General features: G+C 38.8%; 1 protein-coding gene across 2 annotated transcripts; it reads right to left on the reverse strand.

The window, feature by feature from the left end:
• Positions 1–1,124: 1,124 nt before the first annotated feature.
• TMEM87A (transmembrane protein 87A) lies at positions 1,125–25,235 on the reverse strand. Of its 2 annotated transcripts, none has more exons than XM_038138059.1 (20): positions 24,982–25,235; positions 23,458–23,515; positions 19,824–19,921; positions 18,918–19,034; positions 17,240–17,293; positions 17,082–17,138; positions 15,358–15,505; positions 14,605–14,666; positions 12,526–12,709; positions 11,628–11,727; positions 10,815–10,908; positions 9,859–9,927; positions 8,722–8,830; positions 7,550–7,608; positions 7,233–7,336; positions 6,811–6,884; positions 5,603–5,664; positions 4,633–4,688; positions 3,406–3,436; positions 1,125–3,080 (listed from the first exon to the last, which is right to left on the reverse strand). In XM_038138059.1, the coding sequence occupies exons 1-20, from the start codon at positions 25,111–25,113 to the stop codon at positions 3,039–3,041; spliced, it is 1,710 nt and encodes a 569-aa protein (XP_037993987.1). In that variant the 5' UTR covers positions 25,114–25,235; the 3' UTR covers positions 1,125–3,038. The 2 variants fall into 2 exon arrangements, with proteins under 2 accessions (XP_037993987.1, XP_037993986.1); XM_038138058.1 differs by lacking the exon at positions 9,859–9,927 and adding an exon at positions 10,481–10,552.
• Positions 25,236–25,253: the final 18 nt, after the last annotated feature.

Genomic DNA, 25,253 nt, shown 5'->3' on the forward strand with positions numbered 1-25,253 from the left:
ACCTTCTTCACTATGTTTCCAGTTTTTTGTATAGTATATGCTACAGATACATGCTACAATCCCAACAGCTACTTCTCACAAATCCATAAAGAACTAATCAGGAACAAGAACTCTAAAATACTCCTGTCAGATATTTACTTTTTCTTATTAAAAACAGGTTCTTGAAGAACTCCTGCAGATCTCCGACCTAAGATCTTTTCTCCCTCCCGCTCACCCAGTCTTCAGAACAGCTTCTGCAGCTTGTTTTTGAAAGAAGTATAAATTTGAATTGTCTTCCCTGATGACATACTTAAAGGTAACAACCTTCAGGATTTCTGGTTTCAAGCATTCTAGCAAGCTAGCACACTGAAGCTTTCCCGAGTTTTTTCAAAGTCAGGGAGCCAACATGTCTTTAGGAGCAAGATCAGGTTTCAGAAGAGGCAAAGATCCCTAAGGACAACCAACATACCTGACCAAACATGCTACTGAGGGAGAGGCCACGTTGCTGCAGCCTGCAAACACACCTTTGCTCCTCACCCACACCTCATCCGCTGCCATCTCTCCTGCAATGACAGTGCCACAGCCCACACGCTGCTGTGGGAGCTGGGCTTTCACACAGCTGCTCCCCAAGACTGCAGTCAAGTCCCAGCATAGGCCTGCTCTAGGCGAGGAAGCAGATGCTACTTTCCAACAATACAGAAACTCTGCTAAACAAGTGAAAAACCAAACATTGTTAACGAAGGGGTCAGTAAGCTCCCTGTGGAATTCAGGACAACTTTAATACTGCTGGAAGTGAGTAAAAGAATGGAAGGGTAGAAGGCTGCAAATTGCCTAAGATCCCTGTAGTCAGAGGCTGAAAGCACCATGCTGCTGCTATGTTTATTTTAGCTTTTAAATGAATAATTGAACTATTAATACAATTAGGAAAACTGGTTGGTTCTTTAAATTTTGTTCAGAAATTCATTATTTGCCCTATCTCCATAAGCTTTTCAAATGACAGACTTCATTTTCAATCTTAAAAAGAACTGTTGGGAATAAATGCATTATATATACCATGGACTAAAGACATAAAATCAGGCAGCTTTGTGAAGGTGGTAGCACTTCATGTGAGAGAAGAGGGAGTAAGGAACTGGAAGGACACAATGTGAGCTTTTCTACTCTTTGCCTAGCCTTTATTAAATAGTACATACAAACTTTTGTGCTTCCAGTAGAGAACATTTTTACCTATTTGTTTCAAAAAACCCAAACAACCCAAACCAATAGGATTTCTTTAAAAATTAAAACAAAACAAAAAAATTAAATAGCAAGCTTTGTGTAGCTTTATTTCACAAAAATTTCCTCTCCCCAAAAGGACATGGAGGTAATATTTTTTCATCTATATCAATTAAGCATAGCAAATTAGAAGTGTTTTCTAATTAAAGATTCTATCTGTGGCCTGAAGAGGATGGCAGAAGAGCTCCAGCAACTCTTGCAGAAGCAGTGAGGTGCTATAGCCACACCTTTTTTTCTCTGCCCATCTGCCCTTCCCACAACACAGCTAGCAGAAGATGCTATGTCCTTGTGCCTCAGCTACTGTACTGTAAAGTGCCATGTTCAGCTGGTAGAGAGGAGCTACAGCTAAGCTACCAGACCTTACAGTGGAATGAAGTACAGGCACGTGTTCACTTCTTCTGACATAGCTATGAGAAGAACCAGAAAGCCGATGCTCTACGCCGTTCCAGCAGCAGCCACATCTGCTTCCCAGATATCCAGCTGCTGCTTACCTCCTAATCATCAGTTCTAAAGGTTATGAACCAAAATTAGAGCTTTTGTCATACAGTCCACAACAGGTTTCCATGAGGAAGTTATTGCAACTTCACAGCTGTTGCAGCCAAGCAAAAATCAGAACATTGTCCAAAAGCTCTTCTTCATTTTAAAAGGAGAAACAAAATGCAATTATATAGAACAGAAACCTGCAACTTTGACTGAAACACAGTGATCTCAGAGTACCTCTTGGCCACAGGGACCAGTTGGGACAGGAAAGCCCAGCATCAAATCACTTACATAGGAAGCAATTCTAAACAGACGCTGGGAACAGAACTATCCCAGCACTGTGGACTCCCCATAAATCCTCTTTCAAGTAAGGCAGGCAGTGCTCGCCATCTTCTCATAGAGGAGTATCAACTTCTTGGTGGGAGATGTTACACAGAAAGGGAGAAGAATTATGCTGAAACATCCAGTTAATATCTGCTTAACGTGTAGTCAAGCACTTGTGGAGCACTGTAGGAGTGGTTCTGGTGATGTTTGCTTTTGTTGTTTTATTTGTTGGGGTATTTTTTTAAATTAAATCATGCAACACATGAAAGGTAGGGGCAAATAATTTTCCAGGCATTCACCACATTGCCGGCAATGAGATGTGCCACAACAGCGAGTGTTAGCTCTAGGCAGCTGTTAACCTACAGGTCAATGGCATTTAAAATAGAAAATCTTCCATACACAGTGTTATGAATAAAATTGCACTTGATTTTGTTAAAAACTCATATCACTGTAACTTTTCCAAATATTTCCTTTCTGGCATCTTCATTTTCTTCATCAACAGGAGCTTCTCTCTAAAACTCTTTCATGCACACTGAACACATGACATACAACAGCAGATGTTATCTACCAGAAAAGGGGTCTGTTGTTTCTTCAGTGCTTATTTCTATCTGTCCCCACCCTCCCCCCAAAAAGGTACAGGCAGTTCACCTCTAAGTGTCAATTGTAACATCAAAATATAAACTCCTCAAGCAGACATTAGGAATTTTAGTTTCACAGATTAAATATTTGAAAAGTTACAGAAGGTGCTGGAATAGTACACATGTCAATTGCTTAAAAATCCAAACTTGCAGCAACTTTAAATTCAAATTTCCAAAAGGTTTATAATGTCCTTGTGAACTTCTTCCACAGCAAGACACCCTCCATGACATTAAAGCATCAAACTTTCAAGGCTGAGATCAAGCAACAAATCAGCAGGATGCACTTGCTCCACCAAGCAACTTTAAAAGAGGTGTCTCCACTTCCAAGAGCAAAAAGCAACTCCTTCATTCCATTTTGGACCTTTCAAAGTGGGTAATCATTCTTTCCTAGAAAATAAAATACCCAATCTTGTAATTTTCCCCAGTAGATTTACATTATTCAGAACACGCACATTCACAACAAACTACACTCATATGCATTTTAAGTTAGGAGTCCAACTTACATAGCAGATACACAACTTATTTTAGAACACATTTGTACTTTAAGAAGTTGTATTGTGGTTGTTTCCACTATCCTTCCCCTCTTGTAGTATTTTACTGTTGTGCTGACATCAGCAGAGTCCAGTTCTGATAAGCCAAGACCTTATCAACTGACTCATGACTTCCCTGGCATGTCAGAAGATTAATTTGAACTGAAGATTTCTTTACTGACCTCATCTGAATCCAGAAGAGCTGGAAGAGCCCTGCAGTGGGGGGAAAAAGAAGTTAAAGTAATTAGAGCACATACTAAGAGCATACTGACAACCATTTTCAACCTTATGTTTTTAGGGCACAGAAAAGAAACAATGAAGACAGACTGTTCAATTGAACAGAAATTAGAGAAAGACACACAAAAAAGGAAGAGCCCAAGGAGTATCCTCAATGACCTTCACAGTTTTTATTCTTTTTGATTATGCTTCTCATTACCAAGTGAACAATTTTCAAATTGCCATGAAATAAGCTGCTTCACTCATACAGGAACACTGCTGAACTGCACTGGAGACATTTACAATATGGGACCATGTTATAAAACATGTCCCAGAAATCAAACAAGTTCCACTGGTACTTCAGCCTTTCCAGCTACAACAGATCTCCCATTTATTGGGATCTTGGCTCTTCGCAACCCTGATCACACTCTCAGAAACAGAAAAACCTGCAACAGATTACCTCAAAGTGCCCTCTCCTAGTTTGTACCATTCTAGTCCTTTTTTGCTTAAGGAATCCTATCAGTCTTCAAAAAATAAGTACTAGAACTGGGAAACCAAATTCAATTGAGAAAATGCACTTTTCTTCCTCTTAAAACTTCATCTAATTTCTTTTCTTTACCTAAGTTCAAGCTAAGATCCGTACTTCAATCCAGATCCTCTGCCAAAATTACCTGTTCAAATTTGTGAATACACTGATCTATGAACTTCGGTTTTGTTACGAAAAATGTAGACAGAGGCACTGACACTTCTAGCATGTAAAAGTTATTAAAAGCAGAAGAGATATAGACAGTGTACATAGCTGACTGTATTACCACAAGCACAAAAATGACATCACATGTTCCAGATAAAGCTGAAAACTGGATTACATTATTCCATGGTTTACATTCAGCAAGATATTCAAAGGTCTTCTCAGAGCATAATAAAGGGGTTTCTTTGTTCTTTGTTTTCTGGATTTATGTATATTGTTTTAACTTTAGTAAAATGCAGACCAGTCTATGGTTTCACATTCCAAGAGACTGTTCCTTAAGTCAGCCTGTGTACAACCCCAGTAGACTGCATACAAGGGATCAGAGGCCAGTGCCAGGCTGAACCCAACCTCTGCCCATGGAAGTGCAGCACAAAAGTGATAAGGCATTCTGATGTATTCCTGTGGGAAAGGAACCTGACTTTACTGTGACTATAAAAATACTCACACATCTGTGACCGATGAAGGAACGTTCTCCTCTACCCACTTCAGGTCATCCTCTTGCTACAAGTACAGAAATTAAACAGAAAACAAAAGTCAGTTTTTTCACAATGCTGTCATATGCAAGCCTTTGTCTTCTCAACCTATTTGACAAAAAAAAAAAAAAGTGTTTGTAATGTCGGTTAAAAAATTAAATACAAACACACACCAAAAAACTCATTCAGTTTGATTTCTGGATTACAGAAAACACATTTCAATGAAAACAAAAAGAAAAGAAAAACCCACCCACTTGCTGTGAACTCTAACAGTCCACACCACCACCACCACCTCCTTGCAAAATACAAAAGTTGAATTTTCATCTTGTCTGTCCTCAGGTAAGTAGTATACAGCTGCAACCAACCCTTGAGAAAACAATGTTAATGACTAAAATATGATTGCTATTATAATGAATTCCTACAGGTACTTTCCACTTTTAAATTTATGCATGAATTCTATGAAAAGATTCCAAGACATATTTTAGGCCTCCTAGACGAATGTGAAAACATCTTGCTTATAAGCCACAAAGAAAAAATGCATGTCCCCCTAAGTATTTAGGTAGGTACATAAAAATATACACATCACCCCATTCATGTAATGAATCACCAATCTCAAAACCAGAGGGCAATTTATTTAAAATATGGCTCAGCCTGTCTCTCAGACTGACAGATTTGTTAAAATAATATATTAATCACTATCGGAATATTGTATTATACAGTCCTATCTACATTGAATTGTGGAAACATTTATGAAGAACAGACTGAATTCTTCGGTTCCCATCGTATTTACAGGAATCTCATGAGAAACCTGTGTTTACTTTCTTTTCAGCAGTACTGTGTTAACTTATGATACTTTGGCTTGCTCACACTCTGAGGCAAACCAAAAAGTAAACAAAGAAGAGATGAATCTTATATCCTTAAAAATACAGAGGTCATACTCACAACTTTGTTTGCTTTTACATTCCCATTTGGTTCTTGCTTTGTACTTCTCATTTTCATTCCCTCTGAAGCCAAAAGAAGAAAAAAGATTGGGGTAACTGAATTATAATTCTTCATAGACTGTACATGAAAGTGTTGAGTGTTCATTCAGGATATTTCATCTGAGTCAAAGAGACAGAGTTAGACAAGCTAATGATTTCAACTGCTTCCCCTTTGAAAGGCTTGCAGTATTTTTTCCTGACAGGTAGAGTATGTGGTTTTTCCTGAATTTTACAATTTTACCTAGGAAATATAAATTTCTAGTCCTTTTATTTAAGCCAAACAACAGCAGCATAGAACTCAGACATAGTTCCCAGAGAGGCTGTGGAATCTCCATCCTAGAAGATACTCAAAAGTCACCTGGACACGGTCCAGGGCAATGTGTTCTGGGTGACTCTGCATGAGCAGGGGGCTTGGACAGAATGACCTCCAGAGGTCCCTTCCAGCCTCAACCATTCTGAAACACAGGCAACTCCTGAAGTTTATTTTACCTACCAACTTGCTCACCAGCCATTTGGTTGCCTTAAAAGCTGAAAAGCAACATGGCCTGGCAGGCAGCCAGATAGTGCTGGTTTGCCAAATGCACCAAATGGATTACACACTTCTCCTCAGCTCCTAAACAAGCCAAACAGCACTGATATAACCCAGCATAGCTGATTTGTGGACAGACAGCAGTAGGCATGTAGCCCTACCTTCTACACAGCTTATAAAGAGAGGTGTTACAATAGAAAATTTAATGAATAAACATATTCACTCCTACATTTACACTGGACATTCCTATGCCAAGCCCTAATGTAGAAAATGAAGATTTCAGAGTTGAGAGAACAGATAATAAATGAAAATTCTTAAATGGGATTTTAAGAGAACTGCACACTAAACCACTGCCTAGCAACAATATCCAAGAGATCCTTGCCATCATGACTGGATTAAAACCTAAGACAGGACATATTTAATCAAAGTCCACTGGACATGGCAAACCACAGCAGTAGCAGTGTTTTCAGTACCAACAGAAAATCCCAGAATTAAATAGGCAATGTAAATACTAAACATAAAGCCAGTGCTTCCTCTAGAACTCTGTGTATTAATGGTAGTTTTCGCCAGAGAGCAAGACACCTTTCTCCAAAGAACTGTCTTCAACACTGAAATTGAGTGGAATTTTTTTTTTCTCTTACCAAAGCTTTCCTTTAACATTGGCTCTTTCTGCTCCTCATCATCCTCCTCTTCCGATAGTGGTGAGAAAGCAAACCTATATGAAAGAATAGTGAAAGAATGAAAGCTACTTTAGTATTATATCTCTTGTCTCCCACAAGATCCATTACTCCAACACATACATGGCTTGATTATTCTGTCAATCTCATTGATTATGTTTAGTATCAGTCTTAAAAACAATGCTTAAGTTACTTTTTTAATAAGCTGAGCACCAGGAACAGACTGGACTTTATGTATGTAACTTCTCTAGGTTTACCTTTCCCTACAAACACTGCTTAGTATTCTTATTGATCAGTGTACAGCAACTAAAAACCAGTAGTACTCTTTGAATAAACAAGCATTCCTACAACCCAGCGTTTTTAGAAAGAGGTAAGAAAAGCTGAACCTTTGGTTGTTAGCAGATGGTCTCCACAGAATCATGATGACAAAAAGGATCATTGAAAACAATAAACGCCAGATGGCATCATCCACCCATAGCTCTTGCCAGTCCTGTCAAGAAAACCAACACAAATGAAAGATGTTGTGAAGCAAGAAACTTCACGTCCTCATCTCTTTCCAAGGCTGAACTACAGGCATCTGTTAAAGAGGCTCATTACCCACAACAGTGATAATTTTAGCCTGTGGTGCTTTGTGGCAATCTCACTGCCAAATATAAACTTATCAAGAGGCAGCAATTGTAGAAAACATTTAATATAAACTCACCGACTGACAGTCCACCAGCCTGAACTTCATGGTTGTCCAGATGATGAATACAATAGATGCTGCAATATTCAAACAAACAAGCTGCTTATTACTAAAAAATATGTCAATTCAAATACCCAACTAACAGGACTGTGTTTGCCAAAGAAAGATCAAAGACCTTAATACTGAAGTCTTGAAATGCAATTTAATAGTTATGGAAAACAAGAGATGGATCTATTGCACTGACCTTAGACAGAAATTTGGGCATAGACCAGTATATTTTACTCATGTTTCTTTACAGACACAAAGCATAAATCAAATATGGAGTATTTAACCAACTCCTAACTACTATTCATTATTCTTGTATCACTTTTTTCTAGCATTCAAACCATGGTTTCATTATCACTGGACAAGTCAAGCTGACCCTGAAGTAACTGAACAATCTGATCTGCTTGAATGCCTAAAGCATTCAGATCCTGACCCACAACAGTTCCAACACTCAAACTTGTCTTACCACAGTTTTAGAAGAGACTTCCCTCCACTAAAATATTTTAAGATGACCAAGAACCAGGTGCTGAAAGGAATTTCATCAGAGCCAATTTTTAAAAGGAACGTACTTTTTTGTTTAAATAAAAAGCACAGTCTTTAGAAATTTTCTGCTCATTGTATTGATAGCAGAGAACCTGGAAGCACCAACAAATTTATTCTTGAAATTCAGTTCATCACATATAAATTGAAAAAGATACTCAATCTGTATACTTCCAGAATAGAGAGGGCATTATGTTACAAAACTAAAAATACAGTTTTTCTAATAATCACTCTGATCTTCAGACATCTTAAAAACCCCATTGCATACAGTGATATTGTGATTTTGGCAAAAGGTATCTCTGTGAAGTTAATAGCATAAGATAATAATAAACTTTTGCCCCTGGAAGCTTGAAGTGGGACAAAAGTGCTCTGTTAGAGAAGCTGCATAGAACTGATCTTGTTAAAATCAGGACTAATAATCCACTATCTCTGAAATATTAACATAACACTTGGCAAAGACTCACTTTTAGAAATGGGTCAAGTGTTAGAAATACCAAGAATTTTGACTGTACTTACGGAAAGGTCACCAAACTTAAAATTTGCAAATCAAGCCCTATATGGAAATGAAAAGTGGTTTTACTTAACTGGAAAAATTTTCTGTTTACCTGCTACTGCCAAGATGAGTGTGTTGGTGAAGTGCCGATACAAAGAGAGTTTCACAACATTCCTTCGAAGTTTTAGCAGCTTCATTGTTTGAGTTAAGCTGATGAATATGTATGGAAAGTCAAGGAAAAGTCTCTGAAAGGACAAGCTAGTAACAAACTTAGGAGGACATGGACCTTATGATCAACAGCTCTCTCAATCACACACCTAACCCTCCAAAAAATTAGACCATTCTCAGTACAAGTTTCATCCTATGACAAAGGTACCAGAAAGCAAAACTGTCCTTTTCATGTTATTTAGTCATTTAGACCTATAACTCTTGTCACACAAAGATGGTATCCAAATATCTATTTTGGATTATGGCCTATTCCCTCAGGAAAGAGTTGGCTGTGCTTTTGATAAATGAAAAGTAAAATCTGAACTAGAAATTAGTTAAAATCTATTTAATGCATATGGGTGCCTTCACATTTTCTTTTGTTGTATTTCCACAGTGACAAAACAAGTGGTTAGGAGAGACATGACAGGGGAGAACTGTGGTTGTCACAGCTGGGCAGCCAGCTATTTACATTTTAAACAGTTTTTGTGATTGACTTCAGCTAAGAACACTTTAGAGGGATTTTGCTATGCACAAATTCAGCATTTGATGTCAGTTGCTAAAGTCACACAAGATTATGGTCACTTAAAATTAATATGTCAAGACACCAAAAAATAAACACTGCCTCATTTTGTCACTTACTTCAACACTAGTTTGAATTTGACAGGCTTTTAGGTTCGATGTTGCTAACCTTCTCGCCAAGACATAAACTGATTAATTTCTTCAAAGGCTACTACTCTGGTGCCATGACATGCTATACTAGAACAAAATACTTTCATACTCAACAATGAAAGACTGCTAACACACAGACTATATTTTGGAGCAGCTTTACACAGGCACATCCAATTCAGCAAAAACCAGGTAAGCAGTAAGCAGCAGAGGCTTAACTGAACACTCAATTACAGAACTTCTATAACCTTTACCAGAAGTACAAAAAAATATGCCCTTGGATCTTATTTCTTAAAAAAAAGTTCAGCCAAGAAAAGACTCAAAAAAACAAATTCAAAAGAAAACACAACCCATCAAGTAAAACAGTGAAGGATATCCACCAGCACAGGGCAGTATCTAGGAAAGCCAGGGGAATAAAAGCCAAGGAGGCAAGATCATTCTGGGCCTGGAGACAAAGAGAGAGCCAATAAGAACAAACTGAAAAGAAATCAAAGTAGAGAAGTAAGAAGGGTCAGGCTGTTTTATGAGAAACCACCAATATGCCACCACAACACTTTCAAGTTTTGCTACAGAAACAGAGGGCTTGAACCAAGAGTTTAGTCCAATGTACAGAGAGGAACTGACAATACCACATTGTCAGTTCTCCACCAGCAAGGCAAGAAGCAGTTTTCCAGATTAAGTCAATTTAGCACTGTTAAAAGGAGTCTCTGCTGAGGCAACTGCTGTGATTAATTGCTCTGGCCACTTCCATTACAGAAAACTAGCAACCAGCTTGTTAGAGATGTAGTAATTAAATCTTTTACACTATCCATGGATGAACTGAAAGCTCCACTGGCAACCATGAGTTTGACTAAAAAGGCAAAACTTGCCTTTGCATGTACATCATAAACTTATCAAAGTCCTAACAGAAACAAGCAAAACACCTTTTATTCCTTTCAAGCACAAGACAGAAATAATAAGCTATGAACAAAGTCATACTGCAGCTTTTAAAAGGATATCCACAAAATAATACAGGCATCAATCATGGACAGGGCCAAGTTTGCTATCAGAGCCACAGTGTCATAGAAAAACTGGAAAAGTATCAAATATATGACAGGTTAAATACTTTATCCAAAGAACAGAATAACAGAAATCTATATCCCAAGATGCACTTGATGAATCCAGTAGCACCACCACTCACACACACTTCCCCAGGCACAGCCTCCAAAACCGGAGCAGTGGGAATTTGGTTTGGTTGTTCTTGGGGAGGGGGAGGGAAAGTAGCTGTTCACACAAGTACATACAGCTAATATGTCTGTAGCATATGGGAAAATTCAAGCAGTTATTACTGACCCCTGTGACTCTAAGAACACCTTCCATGCCAGAAAATAACAGATAAAGGGCTCCAGCCATAACTACTTTGTGAAGAGTCACTCCAAGGCGAGGTCTGCAGGAAACAAAGTGAAATTCAGATTAAGTGGAAACCAAAAAAGTAAAGTCATGTCAATTTGAATCTAAACATAAGGTATGAAGCATATGATCAAGCACATCTAGACCCAGAAATATTATTATGGTGCTTGAAACTTACTATTCATTTTGTCTCAGGTATGATATGACTAAAGGAGAGACAGGCAACAGTCCTGTTTCTTAGTTAACCTGTTTAGCTTTTTATGACTATTTCACTAAGTCTCATCCCACTTCTTCACCAGTTCCCCCAGCAAACTCACACTTGCCAAAAATTCCCATTGCCACCTAGAATGTGTTTTTACCACTGAATACAGCTGTGGACAGACAAATGAGCCACAATCTCACTGAAGCAGATCCCCTCCCCTATCAGTGGTTCTTGACCTACTCCATTTATATAAGCTTCCCCTCACTCAGAAGGCAGGCCCATAAATTTCCCATTCCAGTCAGTGGAGCATCTCAGTAATGACTCAGAAACCCACCCTACAGCAGCACACAGAAGTAGATGAAAAGAAGAGTAACCACAGTATGGAACTGTCTCTGTTTACTAGAGAAGACATCTAGATCTTTAGAGCACTTAAATAAAGCACTTACCTTTAAACAAGCAAAATACAGGGAGATGAATACTGCCCTAAGTTTTAAAAAACCAATAGTGAAAACCCTTAAAATACAGCACAAAAAACCTGCAACAGAATTACTCACTTGACTATCCCATATCCCAGGCTCACTATGATGACCAGAGTTCGAGCCAATGAGCGCTTCACAGCAGAAAGAAGTTCTGCCAGAATTACTGCTCCTTGAACTACCAAAAGCAAAGAGGAGGGAATTAGGTTATTAAAATGTAATTTCTGTTTTATTAACTACTGCATGCAATTATAGTATGACAGCAGACATAAAAGTAGGCTACTGAAGTGCATAATCTTTCTATTATGTACATCTGAAGTTAGCTTTCAGAAAAAGATAGGTCACTTGGCATTAAAGAAAAGCTAGAGAAAAAATTTACATCCAGCCTGGATACTCTTCCAAACAAGTCAACCAACAAAACTATCTGCACCATGGGTATGGCCAATTAGCAAAGTCATAATGACATTTTACTTGCAGTGTTTAATTTGTATGCATTCAGACTGAAAATTCAAAACCAGAATAAAAGAGCTTTATGCAAAGGAACTCTCTAAGATGGATTATGAGGCTATGGGTTGAATACCAAGAGTTATCTGCAATGCTAGCATGTCGAACAAGGAGTTTCAAAGTATCTTTCCAAGGCCATTAACAATTGTGAGAAATTAATTACAAGCTACACTGAGCAAGTCCTATTTTAAACTTAAAACCAGCACTGCAGCACAGAATGCAGCATTCTATATACCTAAGCACTACTCTCAGGAGTCAGAGAAAGCAACAGCATTTTAATTTTAGAAGAACACATGTTTACAACATATTTACACCATGTTTAGAACATATAAAACTACAGAAACTCTAGTTCCCTGTTCTTTGTTTTGAAACAATCCTCGTATAGTTAACATCTATCTGCTACCCCAATTTAGCATAAGCCATTAGCGCTATGCCCCCCTCAATTATCCTGCACAACGCAGCCGCCACCTACCGGATTCGCCCGTGTAGCGGATGTTCTGGAACTCGGCATAGAAAACTGCTTTCTCGAGCATTCCCAGGAAGATAACAGCACCAATCCAGAACTGGATTCTCAGGAGATCCCGCCAGTAACAGGCTGACCATGCAAGCCACAGAACCCCGAAGAATACGTACACAATACACATCACCATGAAAAACTATTGCACAAAAAGAAGAAAGACATAGGAACTTTAGACACAGAAAAATAATTTCCTTGTTTCCATTCCACAGCTGTAAGACAACTCCATTTTCTCCCCTAGTACAGCAACTTTGGAAGTTTTTAAATAGACAAGCATTGTTTCATTTGTCTTCTCTGGACTCTTTAACAGTGAGAGTCTAATTTCTCACTACCAACAAAGGGAATGAGAGTAACTGAATTTCTGTGCAATTTCTCCCTTGAAGAATAGTCTGCCAATTTATTCACAGGCAATTTTTTCTAAGGAAGATACATTCTCATAATTCCAAAAAGGTAAGAATTCAAGCAAATCATCAAATACTAGAAACTCTATTCGTTCTCATGTATTGTTCTATTAACAACCTCATCACACATTTACAGCACTCTGCAAATAAACTCACAGACCACCTTTAGACACCATTCCACAGAACAGAGATAAGCAACTAATCCTTGTATGCCTTGTGTTCAAATAATTTGACAACTTTTCTCAAAAGTTGATTTCCAGCAAACTCAGCTTCTGACCAAGTTTTAGGCCAGCAAAAAAAACTGCAGCTGACAAAGAAATCCAGATAATAATTTAAATATTAACATTTTGTGATTTTTGTTTGGTTCAGCGTTACTTGCTTCAGAAGAACTTTTCATGGTATGTCTCATACAGCTAACAGTAAGTTTGACAATGTTACTCAATGCTGAATTTTCTAATCATACCAAACCAAGGCAAAAAGAGGAATTAGGAGAGAGTAAGACATTAAGTGAATAGCAGGAACTAGTTAGCCAAAGCATAGGACAGCACTTAATAATCAAGCAGTGTCTTCTTTCAGAAGGAAGATTTTTTCTTAGAAAACCAAGCAAACAATTTCATAGCTGCACAATCCATCAAAACTTTCACAAACTGAAAACACTTTCCTTAGGAGAGTAGTTTACTGATCCTTACACATTACCTGACCAACCCATGCAGTTCAAATGCTAAGATCCAAGGCAAGACAGCTCACATGCAGATGCTCCATTGAGAAAACATTTAGAGATACAGATTCTTTTCTGGTCCTGTCACATGGGATATTTTCACTGATTAATTACATTTCAATAGAGCTGCTGGAGGCTTTTTGCCTCTCCAGGAAGTAAAATGTGTGTTTCAGAAACGCTGCCAGGCTCCACTATAGACAGGCTGCTCTTGCCAACAGAGTCAAGCTAGAGACCTTACTTGTTATTGATCCCCAGCTAAAGTCTATCTTCACTACATAAACATTTTAAGTTCCTTTATTGTTCAGCCTTCTCAACAGAAGAAACTAGAAACCAAGTCAATAACTCCTTTGAATAAAAAGGGGATTAGCTCTTTGTAGCTCAATTATGCTTTCACTGCTAGGCAGTATTAAAGACCTCCTCATGGGGTGTAAGACAGCTGGTGGAGGAAGCGAGATTAAGCTATAAAAGAACAAAGAAAGCAGTGACAAATGAAAGGGTAGCTGCAAACAAAAGCACAGAATAGCAGATTTTCTAACACATGAGCTAAGGAGAAAAATAGCACCAGTAAAACTTGTCAGTTTAGAGATAATAATACTGATAACTTCAGGAACTACAAATTAACAACCATTAATTCAAACAATCCAGAGAAGGACAACATTGGCAGCACATGCAAGGAATTGAAATCTGTGTCTGTTTTCCCTACACTGTACTCAGTACAAATAAAAAAAAAAAGCCCAATTAAAAAAAAAGCCCCAACAAAACAAAAATAGCACATCAAAAAACATCCCTGGCTAAGTAACTTTTGCTCCTGCGGCATTAGCTCTGTGCCTCCTGAAGTATGACAGCAGAGTATTTAATTGACATACACAAATCAACTGACAATTTTATACATAAAAGAAAAGCTGGTTTACTTACAATCATCAGAGGGTAGTCTGCAAGTGAAAGATACTCATATGGCCCCTTCAGTTCTACTGTCACTGTCAAAAGACAATCCAATTACAAAGTCAAACAAGAACCAAAAGGAGAAAGCCAGGACTTAATTGAGTTTCACTTAAGTGTAAAGAAATTCCACATCTTCACATGGCTTTTAAAATCTAACTTGCACTTTAATAAACCTAGGACTCATACTCAGCCTGCAGTTTAAAATTACACACTCCATTACCAAGTAACTCATGGCAGTACTTAAAAGTAATTTTTGCTGGAGATTCTTGTATAACAGGAAAAATTCAGAAACACATCTAAGTTCACTTTTTAAGGGGATTTTTAAACTTCTCTAAAGTTTGACTAGGTTATCAATGCATTGTTAAATATAATATCAAGGTGATAATTATGATCTTTGTACTCTAAGTTTTGACTTGTTACTATAGATCACTGTATTGATCTGCACATTTCTGAAACAAAACACCAAGCCTCAAAATTGAAACACTTGGGATTGACGTTTCTTGAGTTCTATCAGTAAACTGACAGAACAGTCTTAGGATCAAGACAGAAGGAATCACCACTTTTCTTAAATGAGCAGTAGTAATATTCTAGCTACAAGAAGTGAAAGGCAGTGTCTTATGAAATTGAACCATATGGTATATACTAAAAGTACCTTAAAATACTTAGACCGGGAATACAGAAAAATAGTGCTGTATATTCAGTTTACTGAATAAAAAGCTATCTTACTTGTGAAGAGCTTGTTCTGATATGAGGAAGGTGTTGTTCTCTCAGTTCTTTTAAGTCTGGCAGTAGAATCCTTTGCAGTTGTAAGTGCAATTTGCACAATAAATATATATGGCCCATCTCGCCAAGTTTTGATAACGGCATTCATTGCCTGAAAATTAAACAGCTCCACATAAACAGTGCACAGTCAAGGAGACAAGGAAAAGACAGAAGTAGACTAGCAGACTTTAATATGGGTAGTAGCTTCATGTGAATATAAATTTCATCTCTTCCAAGACCTAAAACTTGTTAATAAATATCTGATATGGAAATTTTAAAGGTACTTATTAGACACAACACTTAAAATTTAGTTGTTTCATTCCAGAGGAATCCTCAAAGACCTGGGAAGTGATCAGGACTTTTTTTGCAAATCTAACACTGCTTACTGCAAAAGTACTCAAAGGTACTGCAAAAGCTACAAAGAATTCAAGAAAGCATCACACTTTTTTCAATACACAAGCATAAGGACCACCACATACTCCTGCTGAAGTCTATTGCTTGGGAACTGCAGGGCTGCATAACTCTCTCCCTGGCGAAGGCTGAATTCTACAGCATGATACAGAAGTAGCTTAGCTGTAAAAGATTCCCATAGTAGCCATTTCCTATGGACTACTACTACAGTCCCTGCAACAGCTCTCACACCTGCAAAGCTCAAATCCTGCCAGTGAACTAACAGAGGAACCTTGTCCAGATATATATTTGCACCATATATCAAATCAGAGGTATCTAGTTCCAGCATACAAAGCTGTTAATTCCACAAATGAAGAAGCTCTAGACCTCTCAGAAACTGCAATATTTACTAAGAGCTTTAAAGCTAAAACTTAGACCATCTACCTGTATGCCACTCCCATGACTACTGCAAAAATGCAACAAAGACTTCTTTTTATAAAGGCCTCTCCAAGAGAAATTCAGTATTAAGAGCATGCATTTCTTTTAAGAAACCTCTTGACTACAAGATGCAAAGCTAATAGAATATTTTATATATTGAAAAAAAAAGAATTTATGCTAATATTCACTAAACATAAAATTTAGAAACACAGCAAACTTGAAAGAAAATGGATAAATTTATATACACAAATCTGGCCTTTAAAATACCACCTTTTCTCGCAGCACTGATTCTTTACTTCGTAACTGCACACATCTACTTATGTTTTAGCTTTATAATAAATGGCCCCTTATGTACACAAGGAGTAAAATACATTTTCTTTCTTGGCATCCAGGACATTCAATTTGACATGACTTTGAAAAATGTTCCTAGTAACATAATATATAATAAAAATACTAGGGGGGCTTAAAATCAAAAGTAAGCAGTCAACTTTTTAAGTATAACATCTCAAAAAACTGATTGAAGACAAAACCAAATGCATTCTGTAAGAATCAGTCATCATTTAAAGAAGATAATTTAAATTACTATTTTAAATTACAATGGAAAAAGACATTTATTTTTTAATTTATACCACTGGTTTGAATGGTATCAGTTCTATATTTCACTTACAGAAGAAGCAGTTACTCTGTTTTCTGTTTTTCCAGCACTACCTAGTTTCAAGCTAAAAAATTCCAGGTGTCAAAAAACCATGGAATATGCTACCATCAAGTTCTTACACAAAGAAATATAAATTTTTAAAAAGCAAACCAAAACAAAATAAGACTGCTGAATTATAAGCCATGCCTAAATTCAGTATACATACAGTTTTATCTGTCACCATCGTGTGATTTCCTGCACTCTCCTTCTTATCTTTTAAGCCCTTAGGGGGAAAATAAAAAACACAGAAAAATGAGTAAGTAAATATGCCAAAACTACCTTTTCCATGACTACACTGCCTCATTAGAAGGAAAGGAAAATTACCTCTTGTTTCTCAGGTGAGAGAGGCTCTGGATGAACAAATTCTTTATAGAAAATCTGCAAGATATAAAAAAGATATATAATTTATAGACACTTTAAAGGCACTTTAACATTTATAGGCACTTCACACATTAACATGATATAACTAGAACAGCTTCCAATAAACATCATTATTCTTCAAACAGCTGTATTGGAGAGCTTTCAGTTTTCTAAATCAAACAGTTGTCCATTTATTCAAGAAGTCTCGAATACTTAATGTTTTGTAATTTGAGTGTTACTTTTCCTCCCCTCAAATAACAGGTATCTATTTTTAGAAACCAGACATGATAGTAGTGAAGCTAATTTTGGTTTTGAAACATTAATCAGTTGCATATTCACATCACGTGATTCATTTACCACAAACAGATACAGGGTTCTGAGATTTCTGCCTTAATCTATGCAAAAGTAAGTCCCTGGATGAGTGAATGCCTACTAGAGATCAAATTTTTCTAACTCTCCTCAACTATGGTGACTCAAAATCTAGTGAAACTGCTACACCACAAGGATAAAGCTGAACCATTTAGAGAAAAAATTGCTGTGAAACTTCAGAAATTAGGATCTGACAAGAATATATTGTTAAGAATTCCATGGACTTTCCAGAGGCATTGGATGAAAACTTACAGACTTTTAAAACCTTAAAGACTTTCACAAGCATGTTTAGTTAGGATGCTCAAATCCACATTACACAGGTAAACTCACAAGAAGTCTTCTACAAAACCAAGTAAAAACAGTAAAAGCATTGCATCATCGATTTTTTTCTTTCTTTTTGAAAACCTTTCAATCCATCTTCACACATCAAAGGAATCAGAGGCATGCAAATGGATTATTAAAAGCCATATTTAGCCATTAGTCTTTTTTCTTAATTAAAAAACCTCAACAACCAAAAATACCAAAAAGCAACCCACAACACTAGGTTCAATAGTTATGAGACATTTCCCAGTATTTTCTATCCATAATCTTTTGTCTACATGAGGAATGGCTGAACACAGATGGAACACTCCAATAATTTGCCTTCAATTCTTAAGTATACCATTAAATTAAGAAAGCAAATTACACTGGTATTATCATCAGCCTACTGACATACAGCTGGTGTAGAGCTGATGGCTGCACATTACTTCCCTATGCTAATTTTGCATTGTCTTCTTGTTTTACTTGATTTTTTCCCAACATATTCTAGCACTCCTATTGCATGAGTGCTTAAGTAATTCATTTTTCAACGCTCATTTTCATTATCCTAAATAAACATTATTTGACTAATAAATCCCAGTCCTTCATTGATTCAAGTTTAGTGGGATTTTTACTCTGCTGCCATTTCTAATCAACTAGCAGTAGCCTCCTGTAAATGAAACAAATTCAGAAGACAAAACCACAAACTAAAAGAAGCACTGAATTGCACATGACTTTTACAGTGATTTGGTTGGTGTTTTCTAACTACCGTGAGCAAAACGTTGAATAGCAAGCCGTAAGTGAAGGAAAATTAGGAAATCATCATCACAGCTTGGTTGTCATAAACAGATAAAAAGAAGTACCTCCCAACCTACAGTGGTACTTACATCGGATGCCAATAGATGTACCAGGAATTACCACCTTCTCAATATATTGTGTAAGACAGCAGAGCAAACTCTGAGGTTTCTACCCATACCTGAGGCCTGAAGAGCTCAGAGCAGTTTGGAAAGAGGAGAGAAGCAGTGGCATAGTATCCTGACCAACCCGGATGCTCTTCAGCTGTAGTCCCAAAATAGTTATCTGCTTGTTCATCCTGTCAAACAGAGTAGAACTTAGGTTAGAATGAAGTATTTCAAATGGTTTATCTCAGTACACAGGTACAAGACCTGAAAAGCTCCATAGTTTCGCTCTGCACACACTCTTGAATCAAATTTAGGCATCAAAACCACACAAGACAATAGAAATGATGGTAATACAGGCTTTGAGTAAGAATTAAAAAGTAGAGATGCAGCAGAAAATATAAACTTCAGCCTACACAAACTCCACATTATCATTTTAAAGAGTGAAGACTCAGTCCTGTGTTAGATTAGTAGTTACAACTGTCATAACTAATAATTTAAGTAAACATGGAAAGATATTAACCAAAGAAAGAACAACTATGTTCTACCACATTAGACAGAAACATTATACGTTTTGCACAAACTGCTAATGCTTGCCATGTGCATCCATAGAGAACAGAATTTAGCCTTAACGTGTAAATATTCAAATTTTTCTATTTGCAGTCATTAAGCATTCCTGCAAATATTTTCAAATACCATAAACTCACTCATTTTGGAGTCAATGTATTCACTTAAGTTCCTGGATTTAAAACAATTTTGACAAACACTTCCACCTGACCCAAGACCCAAAAAAAAGTCAGCAATTGCAGCAAGCTGTGGATCATTTCAATTGTATTCCAGAAATTTGGTATCTTCCAATGGAAGAATGTGTCTTTCAGGCCCAAATCACAACGTGGATGCAAGGGAGACACCTCTAATCCTCTCCTTCCAAGATCTGCTTACCTCTAAAAATCATAACTTATGTTTTTCCACAGAATTCTTACCCCAAAGTTGAAGACTTCATTGTAGCAGTCAGAGTATCTTAAGTACCAAGTAACATTGAAACCTTGGAAGGGTTCACAAGCTTTTTCATCTCCTTCAACTAAGAAAACAAACAAACAAAAAAATCAAACATAAGATATGTAAAACACCATACGCCTTCCAGGTTTCCAGGTTTTTCCTCCTATTCTGTGCAAAACCAACATAATTAAATTTTAAACATATTAAAAATATTTTCCTCAAAAAATTCATTACTGCTCAGTGAAAGAAAGAAGCATGTGAATAGAATTCCATTACTGCATTATATAATTCTATTAAAGAGCTGAAGATCACTTGGAAACCTTTTGTTCTGAAGACAATCAAGGATGTTTCAGCAACAGTAAATACCAAATGAGGAAAACAGCAGCGAGTCCAATACACAAAAATGGCCTCCCTTTTAGAGTTAGGGGCACATGTAACAGTCAGAGAAAGCTAGGAACAGGATAATACTAAGGCATTTCCACATATATTTTGAATATATCAATGGCATCATCAAGGAAATGAAGGTAAGATTGTGCCAGTCAACATCCAGCCTCCCAAAATACAAACAAGGTATCTGTACACTAGCCCATGCTGTCAAAGCTGCAACGCTACCTAAAACAGCAACAAGACGGCTTTCCTCTTCTATTTACTTTTGCAACAACATGCATGAAAAGTGAAATACAAGACTTTCTCCCTAGTCAGGAAAGGTTGTGTGGGTTTTTGTGTTTCAAATCTCATTCTTAAACTAAAGCCCAATGAAGACAATTTGACATTAAGAAGGCATGCTCGACCCTTAAATAAAAAGAGGAGTGACTATTCAGGGTCTTGGAAAAGCCATTTAGATGATTACATTTGTGTTTCCCCAGTCAGCAAATGGCAAAACTCTTTTGAGTTAACAGAATACTTGCAGTGACTAAGAAGTTCCTACAACTTTACAGACAATATTCATATCAGAGGATGCAACCACAACTTTCTTACATGTACACGTCTAATGAATATTTCCACACTGACCACTGCAGGTAGAAAAAGCAATTAGAAGGAAAACCCTGCCATAGGGTATTAATTGACAAATCCCACTTTACACCTCGTGAGTACTAAAACACATACATCTAAAAACTCAACAACTGAGTTTCTAACACCAAAAAATTAAGCAAAATCACTGAAAAAAAAGGAGTTTCTTTATGACACCTTCTGTTAAGCATGAAAACGAGGCATCCATGTTCCACATTGCCCTAGATGTTGCAGAGGGCTCAACAAGGAATCTAAAAGGCAGCACAAGCACTGCAGTGACATGGGCAGATGCCATATTCTTTGATTACACAGGCTCTTCTGATAAAACTGACCAAATGAGGAGTATTTCAAAAAAAGTGCTAGCAAAAAATAAGATTCAAAAATGCCTTTTAAATACCTTTTTTTTCTGTGAAAAATAAATAGGCAACTACATATTCAGCTGTAGCACCCACAGAGGTAAAACAGGTCACTAGAACAATACGCAATATCTGCAAACATCAAAATTACAGAAACTGTGAAAAGGAAGTACTTCAAAAGTCAGAAAAAGAATCCATGGCATTTACTGAATTAAGCAATATGGAAATCTAAGTTCCTCAGCCTTCAACAAAAGCCAGTAATATTCAGCTTGAATGCAGTCTTTGTACTCATTTACAGAGAGCAGGATCTCTATCACGATCCTATACAAGAAACTAAATGCCTTCTAGAACAGCACTTCAAAAAAGTAGATAAAAATAAAATTCATTACTGACAACACTACAAGCCAGCAGCAATCTTCCCAGTCAGAAGCAGAAAGCATCAGATACCAATGTGCCATACAGATTAAAAAAAAAAAAGAAGAAAAAAAGAAAACAAAAATCAAGAAGAAGGGAAAAAAAGGAGATAAAGAGAGCCAGGTGCTCAGGAAAACCATGAACAAGCCATGAGCAATCATGTTTGGCAAGAATGATCATTTTGTCCCCACAAACATCAGACACCAGATGTAAGAGGCAACAGACAGGAAACAAAAAGAGACTAGTTTCCACACAGGCATGGGCAGAAAAGAAAAATCACAAAGTTGAAGCCTCCCAGCATCAGATGCAGTTTAAGTTTCATCTAGGCTGAGAAATGATTAAGTTCCCAGCCTTTGTTCCTTCCTCTTTCAGTGATTCATTTTCCAAATTCATGTAAATCTTTTAATCACACCGGTATGTAAAACAGGTGTCTTCACTAAAGAATTTTAAGGCTTAATGCCTGTTTAAAGGTTGACAGTACAATGTAATTCAATTCCGCATCAGGAGGCAGGGGGTCAAATTCTTACTGACAGATCTGCCCTATAACAAATAAATTTTTTCCCATGCGTTAGCTCCTTCTCTCAGTTATTTCGTCACAAGTAGATTTACCACACACGTCACTTCAGAGACCTGCATCTTAGATGCCATGACACTACAAGTACACTATTTCCATTAAACTTTAGACAAGAAAGCTTAAAACCTACCAAAGCACCAAAATGCCCTTTCAACCTCCCCCACCCCTTCCCAAGCAGCACATTTCTAATTTTCATCTTGCAGCTGTACACTTGCAATTGTCTCACGGCAAGATGAGTGTCTCAGCTACACTTGACAAGTGGGAAAGCCCTAACACTGAAGTGATGGACCTTCTCTAAAAACCACTCAAATTCTACCTTCCTGTTTCAGATTCATGTGGGATCGAGAGAGGCACTTCAACAAACTCTCCTTGAAACACTGTCCCAAGAAGGGCACGTATTGGAAATTAAACCTGAAAAAACACAAGGTAAGTACAGAGACTAAACAGCCTTCCCTCATGGTAAAAACTGGTGCAAACAACCACTTAGAGTGTTCAAAAAGATTTCACACCTTTCTAAATCAACTAGTCGCTTCTACAACATCTTACTGCCATCTAGACGCTGTCCTCATGTTCACAGGTAAGAGGGTATTTCACAAAAACTTTGCTTGAACCAGAAAGCTACATAACCCATAGACCTGGCCAGGTCAGCAAAGAGTGATACACAGAAGAAATGGGAAGGCTGCCAACATGTTTGCCTGACAGAACAAACTCAATGATCCCACTCACACACTGGGATCAGGATAAAACACCTCTCAGGAGAGCTCTGCTGCAGTGTGCAACATTTCCTTACAACACCCAGAAGCACTCAGCTAAAAAGGAACAAGGCCTCAAAAAACATTGCCTTCTGTATTCCCATCAGTATACAAACAGCCCCTGTCCAGTTGGCACCAGATCTCCCAGACAGGGGAATTTAACAATCTTAGACAGGAAAAGCACACCTCACAGCAGAGTGCAGCACACCCCACACATGGTTACCACTATATGAAACAAAGTGGTGCTCCCATTGCCCATCTTGCCCTCTCCACAAAGAGCACGAATAGAGCCATTCATTTCTGCTACAACTCAAGCAGATCACAACTGGGAAGCTCCAAGGCTGTTAACAGACTCAGCCATATCAGAGCTGTGGCTTTCATGCAGTGCTAGATGATCTGTCTCTGAAGCCAGTGCAGTTAAACACTTCACAGTGTTTTGCATTCCAAATATTAAAAGCAGGAAGGCCGTCAAAAAGTAGAGAGAGCAGGTTAATCCCTTGTAACCACTTACATCTCAGGAAAATGGTGGTGTTGCTGAAGAGAATCTTCCCAAAGCTAAACTTCTTCCCCTGCAAAGGCACAAAAAAGGAAGAGGTATTAGTGGGTTTGATGCCTTATCAGCCCTAAAATCACAAGCCAAACAAGTTAGAAATTATAAAAAGCAGTTACCATTTATTGACGGTGCTCCAGGTGCACTTATGGTGAAGTGCACATGTGATGTAGGGCTTTGACACTTTTCAAAGTTTAGCAAGTTAGCATAATTGACAAGAATCCCCAATTAGAACACAGTTAATGAAGTAAATCCCCTCTTGGTTTGACTCCCATACTGAAGCCTCCCCCTTGCTTCTAGCCCCATGCTTTTTATGTCTAAATACATGGGAAAGTGAAACGTCCTCAGTACACTGAAGGAGCAAGATTATAGTATGATTCCAGGAATGTGTTCGTGTAACCTAACAGGGTAGGAGAAATACTGGTTAGCTAATAAATTATGTAAGTATACAGTAACAGTCTATAGAGGTACTAATAGATGAAAAATACATAAAATGCAAAAATCTTATGGCATCAGGCTTAATATCACTGAGCTTAAGTAAACATAAGCTTCCATTCTGAGTTTTAAGTCAATACAGTAATGAAAGCAAATGTCAAATCTGGAGCCAGTCTTACTGGACTTTCCAGTCATGCTTCACCACCCTCTAACATACTCTTAAAGATGGTTTAAGAGGCTTGGGGTTTTTTGATCTGCAAGCAGAATCAACTTCACGTTGACATCTGTTGAAATGATTACCATTTTCTTGCTGATGAGATAGTCTGGACCATCCAACAAAAAAAAATTCTGTTCCAAGAACCAATAGGAGCGTTCACCGTGATCCTTCAGTTTTGTTCCTGAGGCTCAAAAGCCTCACATAAAGGGCATATTACTCTCACTGCCTGATAAAGTCCGACTGAATTTGAGGCAGAACAGAACAGCTTTCCTCCACGCAAATTCAAACACGCACTTTATCAGAAGTGCCGAAATCGCTTCACCTGCCCTAAGGCCCATCGTTCTCTCGGTCCAGCGCAGCAGCGGCCCAGCTTTCCCGAGGCCAGGCCACGGCGCTGCCCGGCGGTGCGGACCGCCAGTCCGGCCGCACGGAGGGCGCAGGGCGGCCTCCCCCGCACAGGGCCCACCGCGGCCGGCTACCAGCCGGGGAAGACCCTCCCTTCCCACGGGCCTCACAAGGGCGGCTCTCCCTCCGCCGCCCATCGGACTATTTCCCGCACAAGCCTTCTCTCCCCCGCCGCCACCGCCGACTCCCCGAGAGGGCTCAAGCCCGGCAGCAAGGCAGGAGGCAGCCACAGCCCCGAGTCCCCGCACCAGCTCCGGGTCACGCTCCACAGAGGCGCGGCCTGGGCAGAGACACCCCCGACCGCAGCCGTCCCGCCCGAGGAGGACGCGCGGAGCAGCCACGGCCTCCCGCCCGCACACGTTCACTCCGACCGTCGCCACACCGGCCGGCCCGGAGGCTGCGGGCCCGGCCCCGCTCCCCGCACTCACCAGGAGCACCGGCAGCCGCCATTTGGAGCGCTGCCCGGCGCCCGCCGTGCCCGCCAGCAGCAGCACCGCCAGCAGCCGCAGCAGGAGGGCTCCGGGCCGCCGCCGCCCCCCGGAACGCGGCGCCACCGCCATCCCGCCGTACGGAGGCCGCCGCGCTGGCCGCGCCTCTTCCGCTCCCCGCGGAGGGACGCGGCCGTCGTGGGCCGGCGAGAGCGGCGCTGGGCGGAGCCGCTCTCGGCTCGGCTCGGGCTGGGCTGTCACCGCCCCCGGGT

The sequence above is a fragment of the Motacilla alba genome, chromosome 5 (assembly GCF_015832195.1).
Source record: "Motacilla alba alba isolate MOTALB_02 chromosome 5, Motacilla_alba_V1.0_pri, whole genome shotgun sequence".
NCBI classification, from domain to species: Eukaryota; Metazoa; Chordata; class Aves; order Passeriformes; family Motacillidae; genus Motacilla; species Motacilla alba.